Genomic DNA, 20,102 nt, shown 5'->3' with positions numbered 1-20,102 from the left:
TGAGGAAAGTGAGGAGGACACAGATGAAGTGGCTTCCTCCAGTCTCACTCAGCTACTTCACGCAGATCCATGGCCTTTCTCATGCCTGTCTGGGTTTCTCTCCCCCGCACACCAGGCTGCATGCGCTGGTTCAGTTTGGAACTCACTCCATCCTCAGAAATTAAAATTTGCTTGCAAATGTCAGTAAAGGCAGTAGAACTGAAGCTTGGCATCATCTTCCCGAGAGGACCCGGACCAATGGCTCTGAATGGAGAGCTTCATCTTCTTGCAGCAGAGGTGCCGTTGCTTATAACTTTGCTCTTCAAACGCAATGCTTCTTGTGTGAATACAAATCTCTTTCTACCCCGGAGCTGAGTGTTGGCTTTAACTGGAGCCATAATTTCACACAAGCCCAGGGAGGAAACCTCTCCTGACACCAGACCCGCTGCGTGCCTGGCAGTCAAAGGAATCTCTCACCTCTCCTGCTGACATAAATCAGCTGAAAAGAAGCCCTTTTTTATTTCTTCTGAAACTGTACATGCAAATTGGGTCCAGATTGGACCCACTATCCGCAGGAGAAGAGAAATCTGCGTTACTTGCTTGAATGCTAGTACTAGGAGGTGAAACTATTAAATAACTTACTTGCTGCTGCTTCTTTTCTTGAGCTTTTAGCAGAAGAAGAAATTCTCAACAGATTCTGTTAAGCAGACTTCTTATGCTGGGCTTTCGTCTACCTTCTGCTACACAGGGAGTTAAATGAATTTTGATTTTTAAATTAATTAAAGAAAAGACAGGAATGAACTGTTTGTGGGGAGCGAGTGGAGGGAGGTCAGGAGCCTAATAATACTTTCCCCAGAATCCTAGTGTCCAGTTGCATGACAGGAACTGATCCAAATCTTTTTTTTTTTTTTTTTTTTTTGAGTGTTCAAACCACGATCCAATTAGTACTTGTTTCCATAGCAGCTTCTTCCAGGAAATTGCTGATGGGGCTTCTCAGAGCAAACCAAGCCACACAAGGGCAACACCCATCTAATTAGCATAGTTTTGGTGTCCGCTGTCGCTGCATTCCATTGTAATTTTATGTAAGCAGCGCACCCTGGAGGGAAGCACTGGCAGCTTACACACTTTCAGTGACTGGCTTAAATCTGGATTCATATGAGCCCCTTCTTTTGGCTTGATTTTAATGTTGCCTTGGATTAAGGGATCTGCTTGATGAGTAGGTTATTGACAGAGAGACACCCCACCAGCAGGCAAGGCCTATTGATCTTCCCAGTCCTGAATCAGGATTGTAGCAGAAGAGAGGTGTCAGATTCACAAGGAATGAGTAGAGTTTCTTGGCGGTCATGTCTCTGGTAGTCCCCTTCTGGACTGGACCCGAGGTGACAGGGAGGCATAGGTGGAGTCAGTCACATAGGGGGCGCCCTAGAAAGAGCCTCCACTAATTTAAGGAGCTTGGTGGTGGTTCAGAGTTGGTGCCTATCTTGGGTATAACTGAAAATCTCTCCCGTCACTCTATGTCCTCATTTGCTTTAGCCCCTGATCACCTTGGAGGGAAGCATAGCATTCAAGTTTACTTCTGAAGGGATGAACACCATCACAGTGCAGGTCTCAGCTGGGAATGCCATCCTGCAAGACACGAAGACCATCGCGGTTTACGGTGAGTGGTCCATCTGCTGATCCATCACTGTCCGCCTCCATCACTCAGATGAGATGGTTTGGTACCTTGGCACCAGAGGCCATGCTAGCTTATTAATCTACCCAGAGAACAGACGGTAGTGGTTGAGAAAGAGCTGAGTCAAGTCTCATCTCCTCTTTTGAGAAAGGTGTGGTTCACCAGCAAAGTAGGGATCACAAAACCCCAAGACTGTTCAAGACTGTTTGTTGCCTTTTTTTTTTTTTTTTTGGAACTGGCTCTGGTGCCATAGAGTAAGTGTATACTCAACTACCTTAGGTACAAAAAAGTGAATTTCATTATGTGGAAGGCTGATTCACTCCATTTGATATTTTTGTGATGTTTAAAGATTTAAACCTATTATAAATGAAAATGGTTAATATTGAACCTTTTTTTTTTAAGTTCAAACGTAGAGTCTTGATCATTAAGAAGAATCTGCCAATGTCTAAATGCTCTGAAAATCTCTTCCATAAATATGTATCATTTAAAAATCACTCTACTGGTTTAAAAGCAAGGGAGGGGTCATAAAAAGCACATGTGGTGAGCGATTGTGGACAGAATATTAGTTTGAACAAACAGCTGTACAGAACACTCTTGTCATCAGTCGGGGAAACTGAATGTGGTCAGGGTATCACATGAAATGAAAATTTACTGAAAAGGAAAGGTGGGATCCTTGATGGGAAATGATATTCAAAAAAAAAAAAAAACCAGTTTATACCAATTGATTTCATTTTGGTTTTTTTTTTTTTTTTCCCCTGTGGAAAGATAGTCAGATGGATCTACACTAAGTGCTTTAGTAGATGATAAAAATATGAACTTTTATTGTTAATAGGAAAATGGTACTAATGCATCCCAGAAAATAAAAATTTAAAGAGCAGGAATTTAAAAGAAAATAAGGAAATAAATGCTGTGCAGAGAGAGCAAAAGGGAGGATCGAGTGAGGGAGGGAAAGCGAGATGAGAGACTGAAAGAGATAGAGAGACTGAGGCGGAGACACATGAACTCATGGGCCAAGTAGTATCAGTTGCCCCAGTTCTAGAATTTATTGATTCTCATGCAGGTCCTATTTTTCATTTCTGATTTTGCCAACTTGACCTTCAAATTCAGAAAGCAGTTTGTAAGGAACTTTGAACACGTCTGAGGACACTGCTCCTCCTCGTGTGGCCGCCTGTTAGATTTCATAGTGTTTCCTCCCTCCCCCAGCCCCTGAAGAGGTTTGAGAAGCCCCAGCAGTAAGCAGGGTTGTGGTTTGCCTCCAAGGTCCCATCAGTGAGGAGACCTCTTAGCCAAGTGGCCTGAATAGAGGAGAGCTTTTGTTTCTCTTTCCTCTCCATCTCCTTTCTATGCTATAGGAATGTATCTAGTTGGTAGCCAATATCATTACCTCATTGTTTTTTTTTTTTTTCAGAGAGGTAATTAACTTGCTCCAGCTAGTAAGTGGTGGAGCTGGGCTTCCAACCATCAAGACCTAGGGCCCAGTGCTCTGAAATTACCCTTTTGGCTGGCTCTCATTCTTTTCTATCCAATGCTCTCTTTCTTTCCGCCCTCCCTCCGGGATGTCACCTGTGTCACTAATGGGCATTGACCCATTAGTCCAACAGCTACCTCCCCATTAGAACCACAGACCGAACTTGGACTTCTCTGGTCCAACCCGCTAGTACAGCGTTAGGAAATTGTGGTCCCCAAATGGAAAGTTACTGTCTTAAAGTCATCCCTATTCAGTGACAGGTTGAATAATAATGATGATGGTTGGTAGTGATAGAAATTAACATTGATGCATCTTTCACTGGTGTTTATTCTAAGCATTGGATATATAAGATCTGTTTTATTGAATCCTATGAACAGGCTTATCAGAAATATGATTATCCCTCTTTTACAAGTGAAAAATGTAAGTATAATAGCCAGAGCATAAGAATTCTGAATCTAGAGAGAATGTTTCCCTTGATGACTACCTTCTATCCCTTGCTATGCTTAGTTCTTCCTCTTCCTAAAAATCCCTTGAAAGACATCATTCCAGAGTGGGTCATTCACCATCAAATGGGTTCTCTTCATTAAAAGGGATCCCTTGACTAAAAGCTTGAACAGGGAAAGTGCTCTCTGCTTCCTGTAGCCAAATTCCTGAGTTTTTCAGCATCCATAATCATCTTTGGTCAGATGGGTTTTCCAGGGTTTCACATGTATAACTGGAAAATTCTAATGATATGTGTGACCTATTAAAAGGAAACTGTATCACAGGAAATTAAATAGGCAAGACTGAGCTTGACAGAAACAAAAGGCAGGGAGAGTTTTAAACTCTGGGATAAGCTGGCAGAAAGTGCTGGAGGACTCAGGGGGATTGGATTATCTCTGGGGTTAGAACACAAGGGTTTACTTAGGAAACATGGTTCCTACCCTCCCAGAGGTGGGGCACTGTCTTTCTTAATGATACCATTTCAAAGATGGTTCCTGGGTCCTTGAGAAAGGCATTCCTGGTTGCAGAAGATTTACATCTTAAAAGTCCACAGAAAGAATGTATAATAGCAAGTTTCTAAAAGAAATGCTCCAAGAAAGGGGAGGTCAGAGTCTGAAGTCTGGAAGAAACCTGTTCAAGTTTAATTAAGCTTTGGGGAAATTTAAGATCATTATGGTCAGACCAAAGGAGGTAGCATATTTGAGAAGCTGGCAGAGGAAAGATTGCCTACCCAAAGACATACAGTAGACTGTAGGAAAGAAAATTTGGTTTGCATGGTTCTCCTTCCTTTGCTTCAGGGCTCAAGTTTGCCCTTAAATGCAACAAAGAAAATGTAAATGTGTAGAATTCATCTCTCTCAGCAGCTGCAAAAAATACATATATTATTGACGTTTACCCTTTTCAGTCCTCCCACATGCATCCCCTATTTGTTGAATAAACTTAAAGATAACATTTCTCGGCCCTGCTGTTTAGCATGCTAAGGAATTATAGAGGGATCTGCACCATTTTTCTCATCTGTGTCTCTTTATTAAGATAAATATCTTCTTTTGAGATGAAGTCTGCACAATTTGGTTAAGAGGTTCGAAGAAAGTGAAAATGACAAACACGTACATCTTCAAAGGGAAATGTTAGGACCCAGCGGGTCATTCCTTGGCACTGCCATTTCCCATGCTGCTAATTAATATGCATTTCCTTCTTCTCCATCAGAACTGAAGTGGGAATGTTCACCTCAGTGACCAGTGTGACTCAAAATAGTCAAACTTTGAAAAATACATCTTTGGAATAACCTGACTGCCTTAAATGCAGTCCTGATCATGTGCACATCTTCAGTGCCTGCTCCTGAGAAGTCATTAGCAGTGTTAGGAAATACACACGTGGGTTTTTTAGTTTCCTGAATGTGTCTTTGGTGTTACCAGTGTTGCTGAGCCCCTCCTGAAATATAAGAACATGCTTAAGAAAGAAATGTTTGTTGAATAATAAAGGCATAAACTACAGAGATGTTCATGCCTTCATTTATTCAACAAAAATGTATTAATTAAGTGACCCCTGGCCACTGGAAACCTACCATGAAGGCACTACCCCTGGGCACTGTCCCGAAGGGCCAGGAACACTGTGCCCCCATCCTCACTGAACTAATATTCCTGTGTGGGAGACAGACAACAAAAACATTTATTTATTTAAAGCTTATTTTGGAGTATAGTTGATTTAGAGTATTGTGTTAGTTTCAGGTGTGAAAGTGAAAGAAAGTGGAGTCGCTCAGTTGTGTCCGACTCTTTGCGACCCCGTGGATTGTAGCCTACCAGGCTTCTCCGTCCATGGGATTCTACAGGCAAGAGTACTGGAGTGGGTTACCATTTCCTTCTCCAGGGGATCTTCCTGACCCAGGGATCAAACCTGGGTCTCCTGCATTGGAGGCAGACGCTTTAACCTCTGAGCCACCAGGGAAACCCAGTTTCAGGTGTATAGCAAAGTAAATCAATTATACGTATGCGTGAAAGTGAAAGTGAAGTCCAGTCTGACTCTTTGCAACTCCATGGATTGTAGCCTACAAGGCTCCTCAGTCCATGGAATTTTCCAGGCAAGAGTACTGGAGTGCGTTGCCATTTCCTTCTCCAGGGGGTCTTCCCAACCCAGGGATCGAATCCAGGTCTCCTGCATTGCAGGCAGACGCTTTACTGTCTAAGCCACCAGGAAAGCCCATACATATGCATAAATCCACTCTTTTTTTCAGTTCTTTTCCCATATAGGCCATTACAGAGTATTGAGCAGAGTTCCCTGTGCTACACAGTAGGTTGCTTATTAGTTATCTGTTTTATATACAGCAGTGTGTATATGTCAATCCCCACCTCCCAATTTGTCCCTCCCCCCTTATCCCCCAAACAAAATAATTTAAATAGAAAGAAGTTTGGTAAAGACAAATAGGGTCACATGATGAAAGGTATTAGCACATTGGTGAAAGGGAGGATACCTGAGGTTGCAGGAGAATTGAAGGCTGAAAAGGAGCTGAGCAGGCTTTCCTCTGGGGAAGTAGAGGCATGGTAACGTGGGAAGAAACTTACAGACTGTGGAACATGGGGAAGGATGGCGTCATGGAGTACAGGGCAGCCCACAGGACATGTGGCAGGAGGCAGTTGTTGCTGGTTTGTGTGGTACTAGGGAGGCCATGATATGAATCTGAATTTCTTCTAAGTGCAGTGAGGAACCTCCCACAGATTTCAGGGGAGCAGTGTGATCTGAGTAGACTGTGTGATAAGACCCCCTCAGGGCTGTGCTCTGAAACCCATCACCATGTTAGGACCAAGGCTGCACCATCCAGCCAGTGACTGAATGCAGTAGGAATACTAAGGTGAGCCCATTCCTGGGACACAGGGCTCCTCTGGCTGACTTCAGCTCATGGGTCTCCCATCAGTCTCGCTGAACCTTCCTCCCTCTCTTGCACTGTGTCATATATGCGGCATGGTCTGACGGTACTCCAAGATCCTCTGCTTTCCTCCCCATATTCTGTTAAAGACAATTCTCCTCACAAAATCATCGCCTTTATAATTTCATCTACTTTCTGGGGGACCAAGATTAACTCAGAGGCTACTGTGACAACTAGCAAAATCCTTGAAATAGAGAGTTGAAAATTCCTTTCAGTGAAATTCCCATGCAAACAAAATTTATCGATAGAGTGACTATGATGAATTTTATAATTATATAATCATACAATAATTATTATATTATAATAATGAAAGTATGTGCAGAGCACAGCTGTACCATAAAAAAGAAAAGTAAAATGTGGTGGGAAAAGTATTAAGTCAGTGAGGATTCAAACTAGAGCTTGAGTGTTGCATGCGTGGAAGGTGGGAAGAGGGGACCATTCTGGGAAAGCGGCTGTGTGTTCAAAGGCCCAGAGGCAGAAACCTGTGATGCAGTCAGAGTGCTCCAGGTGTGTGCCTTTAGCGTCCAGGAGCACAAGGGCTAGAACTGGGGACAATGCACAAAGCTGTGGAGTGAAGCATGGGTCACAGACTAAAGCTTTGGCCTGGAAAAGGAGCTCAGAGGTAAGAAGGATGGGATGTTGACCTTGCCTTCTAGTAAGGCCTTTCTGGTGAGTGTGGAGGACAAGGACCCTGCGTTAGGGCTTTGCATAAAATAGAAAGTATAACAGATTTCCTGAGAGGCCGATCTGACTTATAGTAACCCTCTACTCTGGCGTCCACAGAGGAATTCCGATCTCTTCGCCTGTCCTTTTCTCCAAACCTGGACGATTACAATCCAGACATCCCTGAGTGGAGGAGAGACGTCAGCCGAGTCATCAAAAAGGCCTTGGTGGAGGTGAGTGTGGCCAGCTCCTTCTGGCCCAGTCTGATGCCTGCAAAGCTGAGCCCCCCATGTGCAGACATGTCACAGGTGCCACGGGGGACAGGAAATGGAATAATCACGGGGTCCTTACCCTTTATGTTCTGCTTAGAGAAGACCACGGCAATATGTGACGGTCATGGCAGAATTCACAGTTAGCTGTCAGTATGTGTGAAATAGCTACTGGGCATAATACTGAAAGGCATAGAGTGAATACCGTTAGTAAGAGCAACCTGGGTTCCAGCCCCGTGAATGCCCAGCACAGCAGCACAGTGAGTACCCAGCACAGGAAGGTAGTCATCTTACTATGTCCCAGTTCTTTCTAACAGCATTCCTTTCCCACAACAGCCCCAGGAGCAAAATATTATTGTCTCTATTTGTTGATTAAGCAGTTGAGGTTCAGAGAAGTTAAATAACTTGTCTAAAGCCTCACAGCTAATAAGTGACAAAGCCACAAAATTAAAGTGAAGGATCTGAATCCAATCTGGTTTCTGGGAGGGTAACTAGGTGGTAAGGTCCATCCCCTTCTGAACAAATGTCACCCACAATTTGACAAGACATCTTCATCTAGGCACATTCCGCCTGCATACTCCACTTCCATAAACAATCAGAGAAATGAATATCTGCTCATATAGCTGCTTGGGTTTATTGCACAAACCCAGGAAATTAGAAATGACTTTTCCCTAACATCTACTCTTGGTGGTTATTCTTCAGTCGCTCAGTCATGTCTGACTCTCTGTGACCCCATGGACTGAAGCATGCCAGGCTTCCCTGTCCTTTACTGTCTTCCGGAGTTTGCTCAAACTCTTGTCCATTGAGTCCATGATGCCATCCAACAGTCTCATCCTCTGTTGCTCCCTTCTCCTCCTGCCCTCAATCTTTCCCAGTATTGAGGTCTTTTCTTTGGTCGACTCTTTTCATCAGGTCAACACTTCACATTGGGTGGCCAATGTATTAGAGCTTCAGCTTCAGCATCAGTCCTTTCAATGAATATTCAGGACTGATTTCCTTTAGAATTGACTGAAATTGATCTCCTTAGTGTCCAAGGGACTCTCAGGAGTCTTCTTCAGCACCACAGATTGAAAGCATTAATCGAAAGCATCAATTCTTTGGTGCTCAGCCTTCTTTATGGTCCACCTCTCACATCCATACATGACTTCTGGAAAAACCATAGCTTTGACTAGCTGGACCTTTTTCGGCAAAGTGATGTCTCTATTTTTTAATATGCTGTTGAGGTTTGTCATAGCTTTTCTTCCAAGGAACAAGCGTCTTTTAATTTCATGGCTGTTATCACCATCTGCAGTGATTTTGGCGCCCAAGAAAATGAGGTCTACTCTTAGCCTAAAAGAAAAGTCAATTTAGGATTAGTTATACATTCTCTCTTGCACCTGACGCATGGTGCCTCACGACACAAAGGGGTGAGAAGAATTAAAGCCATTCAGATAACCTCCACCCAGAAAACTGATCTCACATTCAGCCTTTTGGCAAAGAGCTGATATTCCCCATAATCATACCATTGTCTTTGTGGATATTCATTTAGCACTTTAAAAATTCAAGAAACTCTTCTCAATGTTTTGCATTTTTAGACACATATAATCACAAAAAAGAAACCTAGCTTATGATATAGAAATGGATAGTATGATTATCCCCATTTTACAGGTGAATAGAGGCAAATAACTTGCCCAAAGTTGTACAGCTTAAAATCAGGCTCTGGAGTCAGGCCTCAAGGTTTAAATCTTGATCAAGTAGTTTTCTGCCCACTCCACTCTGCTGGGTCCTTTGTCTTGTTAAATGGAGAGATGAGAGTAATTGGAATAGTGGGATGGGGAAGGGTTATTTTCTCTGCCTCCGGGTAAATGCCATTTCACCTTTGTCTTAACGACTCTGAGCATCAATGACATTGTCAATGGCTAAACATTGTGGCCACCAGGGGGCGAAGCTACCAAACCACAGGCCCCTTTATCCTTGGAGCTGCTTGTCACTAGGGTGACAACTGGTTTCTCTTCTCTGCTGTCCTAGAGAGATGACTTATAGCCTTCAGTGAACTCACAACCCACCTCCTTCAGAGATCTGTGTCCCTGTAGATCTCCTAGGCAGCTGTCCAACACCCCCAGGTGACTTATCAACCAAGCATTAGTTCAGCAGTGATGTTTTCCAGGCTGTTTTCTCTTCACATTAATTTTAAGGGGATCAGATGCTCTGGGCTGCCACCCTTCCACCAGCTGTCCACTAAGTTATATTTGACTGCTCATTAATATTTCTAGGCCGCTGCAGAGCATAATCAGCTAAATTCAGAACAAAGAGGTTGGCTTCACATCCCTCAGAATAAGAGGTGATGGAGTGGAGGGAGTTTTGAAGACTCCGTGGTTACCCAATCCTAAGAGGCAGCTGAACCAGCCCTGGTTCCTAGCTCCCCACCTTGGCTTTGAGAGAGTAAATATTCTCAGCCACTTCCTTAAGTCCTAAAGAACACACCCTATTGCCAGGTGTCCCCTAATAAGCTCTATAAGAAGCTCAACTGGATGTCAACTTAATTGTAGTTTTCTTCCTATTCATTCTGTAATGGAATTCAATATGTAAATCAGTTGCCTTTTTCCGCATCAACTGGGGTTTTTCTATTGATATTTTGCAATGGGATCTCTAATTGAAAGTCCTTCAGTAAACATTGTCAATGATAAGGATGAGTTTAGACATAATATTTGAGTTTAGCATCCTGGAGGGCTGTAAAACAGCACGATACCAGCTGGGACAGGAGCTACTTTGTGTGTCAGGAGGAAGAAGGCAGGAGAGCCCTGGTAAAGGACAGAGGCGTCATGGCCAGACCAAGGTTCCAAACTGAGTGTCACCACTGGTTACTTAGATGGCATCGAGCCACTGTTGAGCTTTCCTTCGTCTACTGTCTGTCCCGTAGCAGAAATAGGGATGTACCGTCCAGATTCCCCTTATGGGAGATACAGTTGCCTTAGCTACTGGGAGAGCTGTGGGCAGAGGTTTCAGCTGCCTTCCCCCCACATTGTGTCCTTTTCTGAGTGGCTCATGTCCAGTGATGCCCTCAGCTCAACCTCAGGCAAATCTGAAGGGCCATTCTCATTCCCTGCAAGGTTGTCTGAGGCTGTTGTTGACCTTTATCATAGCTCAGCTTCTCCCTCTACCCATTCTTGCTTCCTTGCCTTCAGTTGTATAGCTGTTGATTCTAAGAATGTCCCCTAATAAACACCCTACATGCTAAGCTCAGAGTCAGCTTCCTGGGGACTCGCAACCCGAGTCTTCACCTGCACAGAGAGGTATAGTAATACATGCTTTAAAGAGTGCTTGTGGGAGATTGCATTACATTATATTAAGAAGTTCTTAGGACAATGCCAGACACATGGAAAAGATCCAGTAAATGGAATTTCTTACTACTTGAAGAAAGATATAAAGGTAGATTTCGGAACCCAACAATCACCTAACTGGAAATCGTGAAAAAATATACTGAAATGAGTGGACTTTATGTTGTTCTAGAACTTCATGATGTTCTAGCAGCAAATGTATAGAAAAGATATTCGGCAGAGATACACAGAAACATTTGCAAGAAAAGACTGGATGTTGCGAAATTGTAGATGAGTCTATTCAGTTAAGCATAAGATGACTGTGTGAGCTGTGGATAATTAGTGTAGGAAGGAAAGGTGGGACCATATTGCTGAAGACTTTGAATGTAAATCTAATCCACTTGGCAATGGTAATTTGTGCATGAATTTGGATGGGGACGCACTATCTGAGTTGGACTATAGGGGGATAAATTGTTAAGTATTGATAGTAGTCTGTCTCCTGGAGATGGGGAGGCTGTTGTAAAGCTTGAGGGGAGTGAACATAGAGGCTGAATTGAGATATTAACAAGGCAGGGGTGGGGGGATTTTAAATAGAAAGGAACCAATAGGATCACTTGTCAATATCTCACAGGCTGCTTAGATAGGATGTTAAAAGGAAAGTGCCATGTCATAGGTGAGACAAGGCTTCCCACTGAGGTATCTGGGAGAAGAGTGCCTCCATTCATCCACATGCAGAATGAAGATTTTGGAGTAAATGTGAGAAGTTCTTGTACAACAAACAAATGACATTCTGACTGAATGCTCCAGAGAAATGCCGAAATTGTAGCCAACTGAATTCTAGAACCATCTAAAAAGTAGTCTCAGTAAAGAGGAAGTTTTTGAGTGATGTGCGTGATTTTAATAGAAGATTGAAGGGTAGCAGGGGGAGGGGCTAAGAGAGCTTCCTTAGCTGATCACTGGGGTCTGATGCTTTGGAGAACTCAACAGATACCTGGAGGCTGTGGTCTGGGGCGTGCTGTTAGGTTAGGTGATAGAGGTATGCCTGGTGGATTTGGAGAGAATGCTGGTGCTTTGAGGAAGGAGGGAGCTAGGTTAGAAAATGTTATATCTCCAGGGTCAGAAGATAAGGCTCAGTGACGGCCTTCTCACTGACAGGGTCCACTTACTTTTACAAGGAAGGTTCTACCATTATGCCACTCTTTAATTTGAGAGGATGCAAAGTATTTAAGGTCTCATGGGGATAGAGCAGGGGACCAGACTGCAGAGTCTGGCTTGAACCCATTTCTGGCCCTTGCATCCCTCCCCCACAAGTGCACCCAGGACTCTGCCTTCACACCCCATCTCCACACCTGTGTGCCTTCTTACTACACCACCCTCCAACTCCCCCCGAACACGTGGTTCGCTCTCATCAGCTTTCTTTCCCCCAGGACTCACGTGTGCCTCTGTGTCTCTCCCTCAGGCCACCGGGGTTCCGGGCCAGCACATCTTGGTGGCAGTGCTGCCTGGCCTGCCCACCGCTGCCGAGCTCTTTGTCTTACCCCATCAGGACCCCACAGGAGAAAACAAAAGGCCAACCGAGGACCTGGAGCAGGTGAGTCCCTAGGTAGCATGCCAGCTTCTCCCTCTCCGAGCCACGACCCCACTAGTGCCTGACCAGGACAGCAGCTCTGGGGGTTCCCACTTGCGGACCCTTCCACTTTCCCATCCTCCCTAAAGAAAGTTAATCTTGGGCTTTAACTACAGCATCACCAGAGAACATGGGCAAGAGTGTGTATTGTCAGCAGTGGCTAAACCACTCAGGGTCTATCCATCTACAGTGTTTACAGTAGACAAGATAAATCCGTGTACTGACGTGGCAAACTGTCCCAGGTATTAGGTGGCAGGAAAAACACAAGAGGCTGAACCATGTGTAGAAGTCGAATCGATTTATGTTGCTTCACATACCTGCAGCCTGAGAATCAAAGTGAAAGTGAAGTCACTCAGTTGTGTCTGGCTCTTTGCAACCCTATGGGCTGTAGCCTGTCAGGCTCCTCTGTCTGTGCAATTTTCCAGGCAAGAATACTAGAGTGGGTTGCCACTTTCTCCTCCAGGGATCAAACTTAGGTGCCTGGATCTTCCTGACCCAGGGATTGAACTCAGGTCTCCCACGTTGCAGGCAGACTCTTTACCCTCTGAGCCATGACAGAATCCCTGAGAATCAAATGGCATATCTTTATAAAAAGGCACAGCTTTTATACAAATCATGAGTCTTCTTTATCGCCACCAGTCTATGATGATTTGAGTTGATAATGAATGAGTAATGTTGACTCCAAGTACCTGCCCTGGCTATATGGGATTTGCTTTCCTCATCTCTAGCACCTCTGGAGTATTAGAGTGTCTATGTGTGTGTGTGTGTGTGTGTGTGTGTGTGTGTGTGTGTATGGGTGTGTGAGAGAGAGGTTCTCTCTCTTCTACTCCCTTAGGTCTTTTTTCTCCTGTTCTTCCTTTTAACTTCATATTATCCATCTCTGTAGTGAGGATTGGGCTTCCCAGGTGCTGCTAGTGGTAACGAACCTGCCTGCCAATGCAGGTAGGTGTAAGAGACACAGATTCGATCCCTGGGTTGGGAAGATCCCTCAGAGGAGGGCAACCCACTCCAGTATTCTTGGATACAGGATCCCACGGACAGAGAAGCTTTGGTGGGCTATGATCCATATGGTCACCGAGAGTCAGACACGACTAAACCAACTTAACACACTCGCATAGTGAGGATTATTACTATGATGATGTCATTATTGTTGTTCTTATTCTTCACTCAGTTAAAATGATCAGTCTTGGCCTGGTCACCCTGTTGGAAACTATATGACTTTGGTTTCTCAACGCTCTCTGACAGATATATTAAAAACAGGATTCCTGTCAGATACTAAGTAAATATTAACTTTTTCTCCTTTTAGTACTTGGATCTTTTCAGTTGACTTAGAATTAACCCATAATCTAGTCCCTTGATCTCTAGTCTCCAAGATGACTTGAGAAACCTCTATCACAGCCTTGTTAGCAACAACCCCAAATTACAACCTGGCCCACCTCCTAGGACACACCCATCTTTCAACAGTTGCTTTCTCAGTTGGCAGAAGACTCACATCTATATATTTTTTCATGTGTAAATAACAGAGCTGTCAAGGAAAGCCCCAGTGAACCCCATCTCCTAGTGAATTGCACTTGAACATCAGACAGCAGGGAACCCATCAACTTTGCGTCTGACTTTGCTCAGCCCTCACTTTCAGCTTCCGGTTGTATTCTGTAAATTATTCTCTGCACCTGCAGTTCAGTGGGAGGAAAAATGACGTGTTTCTTATCACCACACTGCTGATGAGACTAAGAGGGGTGTAGATCCCTATCCAGGGCATTTAGGTTGAAACATGTATATTTGTGCCTCCTCTGAAAATCTGGTGGCTTGCCTATGAAATCCAGAATATCATCTTCTCAATATGGAGGAGTCCAGGTTTAGAGCCAGCTAAGTTCCCAGGTACCACATCATCTGCATATCTCAATTTCCAATACTTTTCATTCTCTCTCTAAAATATAGTTTCTAGATGTTTATTTGAGAGAAAATGTAGGAAGAAGAGGCAGGTGTTCTCTGAAAGTTGGTTTACTTGTGTGAGGGTATATCTTGCTCTAACTGTCTGTTTTCCCTAGAGTTCTTCTTTCTCTTTATCTTGTCAGAGTGTCTTCTCCAGAGACATTCTCAGAGACCTGAGTGAGTGTCCCTGAGGCAGCCAAGTCTCATGTACTGATGAGCCATTAATCAGAGACCCAAAGGCAGCTGGCTTGGCTTGCTCGAAAGCTGTGAAACTTAACATTCAGTGCCCATGTAGCAAGTTCAGATATGTTTTAGAAAGACCACAGGTTTGGAGAAATATAGACCAGGTTTCTAGTTTCAGCTCTTATATCCATTGCTTGTATCTTATAGATGAGGAAAATTCAGAAAAGATCAATAATCCAGTCAAAATCACATAATCAATAATACCTGTCTCATGGGGTGTCTGACAGATCATTAAAGAAATGAGGCAGCAAAGCCCTTGACTATGGAGGTTACTCAGTAAATGGGAAATAGATCACGGTTACATTTATGGACATTTTGTGGTAGGAGAGTATATGAGAAATGCAAAAAATATATATAGGCATATTAAAGACTAGTATAGTCCAGGGCATGCATTGGCAGAAAGAAGATGGTGACAATAAGGAGAAAAAGATTAATGAATGGAATTACAGGAAAGAACAAAGATAGCAGGGAACAGAAAGAACACGTCAGTGAGTAAACTAGAGGGAAGATGACTCATCTAAGTTATCAGGCAGATGGATGGCACTGAGGGAAAGCAGCAGAGTACCAAGGGAGACTGTAACTTTAGCTAAGGGAATTGCCAGTGTAGCAGCCTTATGCAGGAATGAAACTAATTTCAGTGACCAAGCCCAGCATATGAGAAATCAGTGTCTTATGGAAACTGTTACTACCCAATTAATAAGTACAGTAATGAAATCAGCATGTAAACTGTGTCAAGAATAGCAATACAGGTGCTGCCCACAGGAATCCTATAGTTATGATCCTAAGAGAGGTCCTTTAATTCTTCTTTCTGACTCAGTCACTTTGAAATTGATGAGTTCAGACCCCAACAGGGAGCTGTGAATTGCCTGAGGAGATGCAACTCTTTAAGGAGGAGATTCTAGTTCTGTTCCTGCAACTGACCCTCAAGTCTAGTGGTCCCTTTGTTCCATCATGCTGCCCATGTGGATTTGGGTACCACTTGACTTCTGCAAGGCCCCCAGGTATCAAGGCTGCTGCCCCAGGAAATGAGCAACAGATGCTTTGCTTTGAGTTTTGTAGGGATTTTTTTTTTCTCTGATGAAATGAACATATATTCTGTTCAAACAAATTTCACTGGAAATTTGCAGTTATGAGCTTATTTAGTTGGGAAGTCCAGCTCAGGCATGGATAACTCAGAGAGGACGCATCATCAGCTTACTCCCCTGTCTTTGTCTGTCCCTCTTTCTCTATCTCTTTCTGTTGTGACCACACGAGAAGTCTGCCTGAGAATGAAGCCGGCACACAGGGAGACGAGAGCGGCCCCGGGAAGCCCCACCCAGCCTTTCATTTAGTCATCTTATCAATTCCATTCAAAAGACAGTTCCTCTTCCTGAGTGCACCCCGAAAGCCTAGGGTGATAATTCTCACAGGCTCGACCTCGGTAAAGTGGAGATGTCTCAACTAGCCTGGTAGTCAGAAGGCTAGGGCTCTGTCAGTGATAACTCAATATGTCATACCCTCCCCCAGATCAGGAGTTAAGGGAGCCCCTCCTAAATCAAATGGGCTGAGAATAAAGAAGGACACGGGTCCTTAAAGAAAAATATGGGTGGGGAGAGAGAAGGAACTGGAGGCAGGCAAAAGCAACTGACTTCCTTTGTCATAAATTACATAGAAATTGCAACTGAGTGCAAAGTGAAAAGGACAACCAGGACCCCACTCCTTTAAAGGCTGCACTCTGAATTAGATGGAACTTGGGAAGAGCTGGCTTTATTCTCTCTCTCTCAATACTCTGGCCCCTTTCTTGTCAAGTTACTGCACAGACTCTCAGCAGGGGAAAAAGTGGGACCTGGCCAGGTGGACCCTGATGACTGGGCAGGGAGGTCCCCCACAAAGGGCTCTTGGCTCTCCTCCCTTACTTCCTCTAACAGCATTGCCCAGGGAGGACAGATGCTGGCTTAGATCGAGTTATCTTGTCTGTGAAATAAATTGAAAACTCCTCACAGTGAGAAGCACTTGACCTTGTTATCTGGATAACTGTGGGCTGGGTTAATCAAGTGACCTCTGTCTGGGAGGGTTCCACCACTCTTGACTTCACATCTCCAGAGAGTGAGAAAAGACTCACTTGCCCTTAGCTGGCCTCATCAGGGATAGACCCTCTTGCTACCTGGGGTCAGCTGCTCAGGTGTGGAGCATACTCCACCCCCTGCACCACTTGCTAGCTTCTCTCTGAGTCCTCAGAGGTGAGCAGATTTGTATCTGGCTTTCCTGGAAGGAGAAAGGACCATCATGCTGTGTTTGTGATGCTGTGCTGGGGAGATAGAGAGCCTGCATGTTGTCTTGCTGAATCCTTAAAGGGTATGGACGCATTTAAAAGGAACAGAATGACTATGGATGAAATGTCAACCACCAACAACGAATTTCCTCTTAGTTGTTTGTGTTGTCATATACATTTGACAGGTGCAGAAACCAAAATCCAGGGAAAGAAAAAGAGCCTCTTAAAATGGAACAGGTTATTGGCAATAATTTTAGAAATTAAAGATTCATTGTGAAATGTAATAAATAATCCTAGACCATTTTCAATATACTCAGTCTGCCCTGTCCAGATTTTTCAAAGAGAGAGGTTGTAGAAATATTTTGAAGTTCACCAGGAAGGTCACAAAAACAGGAAGTTATCATCGAAAGAATAGATAAGAGCTGTGCTGAAAGAATACAGCGAAAGGAGGAGAGAAGTTTGGAGCTGGTGATGGGGAATTTAGGGCAAGGAAGTGAACTGGGCCACATTATTTCTTCATTATGTCATCCAGGAAGAACTTCTTAGACACTGTAGTCAAGCTGATGCTTTGGTGCTAACAAAGAACAGAACTGATAAGTAGAAGTCCCATTTGGCTCCATCGCTTCTTCCCTGTATTAACCCAGAAATCATGATAATTGGGAAAGATCTTTCTCTGTTAATTCCAAAAGCAATATCTTTCAATTACTCTTTAAAGAGGCCTTAATAACTTAATAGGATCAGGCGTGACTGTGTCCATTCCAAGGTAATCCCAGGCAAGTCTTCTTCTAAACCTGGCACCAAAATGTTCCTTACGTTCAGTAGGGTTTCCATCCCTCCTCTCAACTTCAGATAAGCATTAGTTGTGTGGCCCACTATAGGTTTGCCATTTGTAAATCTGCTAAAGCCCATCTGAGTGTGTATTAATACTTTCACTCTGTACCATTTCTTTGGGTGTCATGTTTCATAAATTACCACTGCTCTGCTGTCCTTAAGCTTCTCTTTCTTCCTGTTTCAGCATTTGACACTTCCATTCTCATGATCTGAGAGTCGATTTTCCTCTGTTGGTTTTATTAAGCATTGTTTGGATGTTGAATGTGTTCTTTCTGTGGTAGCGATCTATTCTATCGACCAACCATCTCCAGCTCACCACTTCTGGGTACCAGTAGGGTTATACCCATGAGTCTCTTCTGTGAGCAGAGCCGTGTGATTAATTCTGGCCGATGAAGTGGGAGCAGAAGCGATGCATCACTTCCAAGCTGAAGTATTCAAATTTTGTCTCTAGAACCCAGAGAACTCTTTTTTCCCCTCCTCTGGTGGTGTGTACAGTTGAGGGGGCTGATCTACCAGCCGATGTCCCTGTGTGACTATAATGAGCACAGCATCACATCTTCCTGCAGTGGATATGGAGCGCTAAGCAGAAAGCACACTTCCTTTGTTTCAAGTCCTCAAAACTGTAACATCGTTACCTCAGCCTGACCCCTGTTCTGATTACCACACTCCAATTTCATGCTTGTGTAGAAGCTGAGAAGGAGAATTGATGTTTTCCATGTACCTGGTCCCTTCCACAGCACCCTTTTGAAAGCGTCTTTCCAAGTATTTGTATTGAGTTGCCACTGTCTATTTAAGTGGTAGTTTAAATGACGTGTGGGTTGCACTTGAATCATAGGCATATTCCATCAAATAGGCAGACACCAAGAATAATAGATTTTCCTTTGCTCATGATTATTTAGCTGTAGGAGAGTAGGAAATGGAGAGCAGCAGAAGAGGGGTGACACTACAAAGGTAAATGAAATTTGCTAGGAAGACACATTTGCACTGGACAGAGAAAGAAAAATGAACAGATTCAGCTTGTTTCAGGAGGACCGAGCTCCCGGCAATTACACACTATTTCACGCGAGTCTTTATCATGCAAGCTTGTGTTCTTTCATTTAGGCTGTCACCACACTGTTCTATAGTCGCAGTTTATTCTATTCCTTTCATGGCCAAAGGCTCTCACAAACATTATAAATAATATTAACTGTTGAATAGAATGTAGCAGTCCTGAGGCTACGGTTAGGAATTGCCTGTAGCTCCAATTGGTCAGATGACACGGGCCTGGTGTTATAAATCATGTGTTTCACAGTTAGATGAGAAATAGAAGCATAGTTAATGATATGCTACAATTTTTTATCTCCTAAATGTGCTCAGCTGGACCTCCCCCTATATACTTTTTGTGTCTTTGTCAGCTGGCTCGAGGAAAATGTTTTTTATGGAAATGCCCTGAGATTAGGAGTCAAACAGAATGAAATTCTAGTCTCAATTCTTCAAATATTAACAGGATAAACTTAGGAGTGTCCTTGAGGCTTCATGTTGCTTTCAATGGAGCTATGTTGTGCTAGGAAAAAAAATACTGCGAAACGTGTAACTTTGCCAATAGAAAGTGTTCAATGCATAGATACTATATATTATATATATGAAAATATATGTAATAATTCACAAATAATGAAGACAATACAGGATAAACACTTCTGCAGGTGGCATGGGAAACATTTAAAATATTGTCAAAATCTGTCAACAGTTTCGTATCCATTTACTCGCATAGATAAATGCATGGTTCTAATTGAGCTCATTCTTGTATGCAGTGTAAATTTTATTTAGTTCTATTTCTGTGCATAAGTTCTTTCACATACCACAAAGTATGTTATCTTTTTTGTGTGTTGTTTGACGCAAAATGAAATCCATGAAATATACTTTCGCTGTTTCCATTTTTGCATAGCCTGTTTAATTTTGTAAATGATACAGATAAAGCCGATGAAGCACTGTTATAAACCAGAACAAATTTGGGAAGTTAATTATTTTCTTCAAGGGACTCTCCTGGAGATTATAAATTAGAAGTATATTGTTCAGATGAACACTTTTCTGGTTTATTATCTACATCTCTTTCTTGAGGAAGAAACGTTATCAGGGAGAAGAAATACATATCACTTCAGCAAGTTGGAAGAGAGATGTCTTTCTCATGCATATACACAGTCCCGTTTTGTTCATGGGATGGACTCTGAAAAACAGGACAATTTCTTAATTGCTTCCGATGTTTTCTTATTCAAGTTAAGATATTTTTTCTGCAAATACAATTACATATGTATGTGCACATATGTATGTGTATATACATAAGCATGTGTATGTACATAAGCATATTAATTTTATACATGATTATATATTTCACACATATATATATACACATTTCTCTGTGTATATGTTTATTTAAGAGCCAAACCTTTCTGTTTAACCTCTAGTGAAATTCACCATCAAATTCTTAGAAA

At 43.1% G+C, this 20,102-nt stretch overlaps 1 protein-coding gene and 1 non-coding gene across 5 annotated transcripts in view; one reads left to right on the top strand and one right to left on the bottom strand.

Annotated features, from left to right (window-relative positions):
* Positions 1-20,102, top strand: part of SORCS1 (sortilin related VPS10 domain containing receptor 1) — a 578,836-nt gene that overhangs the window by 535,533 nt on the left and 23,201 nt on the right. For all 4 annotated transcript variants that reach the window (XM_069568056.2, XM_069568058.1, XM_069568054.1 and 1 more), the window contains exons 21-23: positions 1,513-1,636; positions 7,306-7,418; positions 12,210-12,341. In XM_069568056.2, coding sequence (XP_069424157.1) covers positions 1,513-1,636; positions 7,306-7,418; positions 12,210-12,341 — 369 coding nt within the window. The remainder of the gene's footprint in view (positions 1-1,512; positions 1,637-7,305; positions 7,419-12,209; positions 12,342-20,102) is intronic.
* On the bottom strand, positions 5,474-5,546 carry TRNAW-CCA (transfer RNA tryptophan (anticodon CCA)). The gene has a single exon. It is a non-coding gene; the product is annotated as a tRNA-Trp (tRNA).

This window comes from Ovis canadensis, chromosome 22 (assembly GCF_042477335.2).
Source record: "Ovis canadensis isolate MfBH-ARS-UI-01 breed Bighorn chromosome 22, ARS-UI_OviCan_v2, whole genome shotgun sequence".
Taxonomy (NCBI): Eukaryota; Metazoa; Chordata; class Mammalia; order Artiodactyla; family Bovidae; genus Ovis; species Ovis canadensis.
This window is presented reverse-complemented; position numbering and strand designations above follow the sequence as displayed.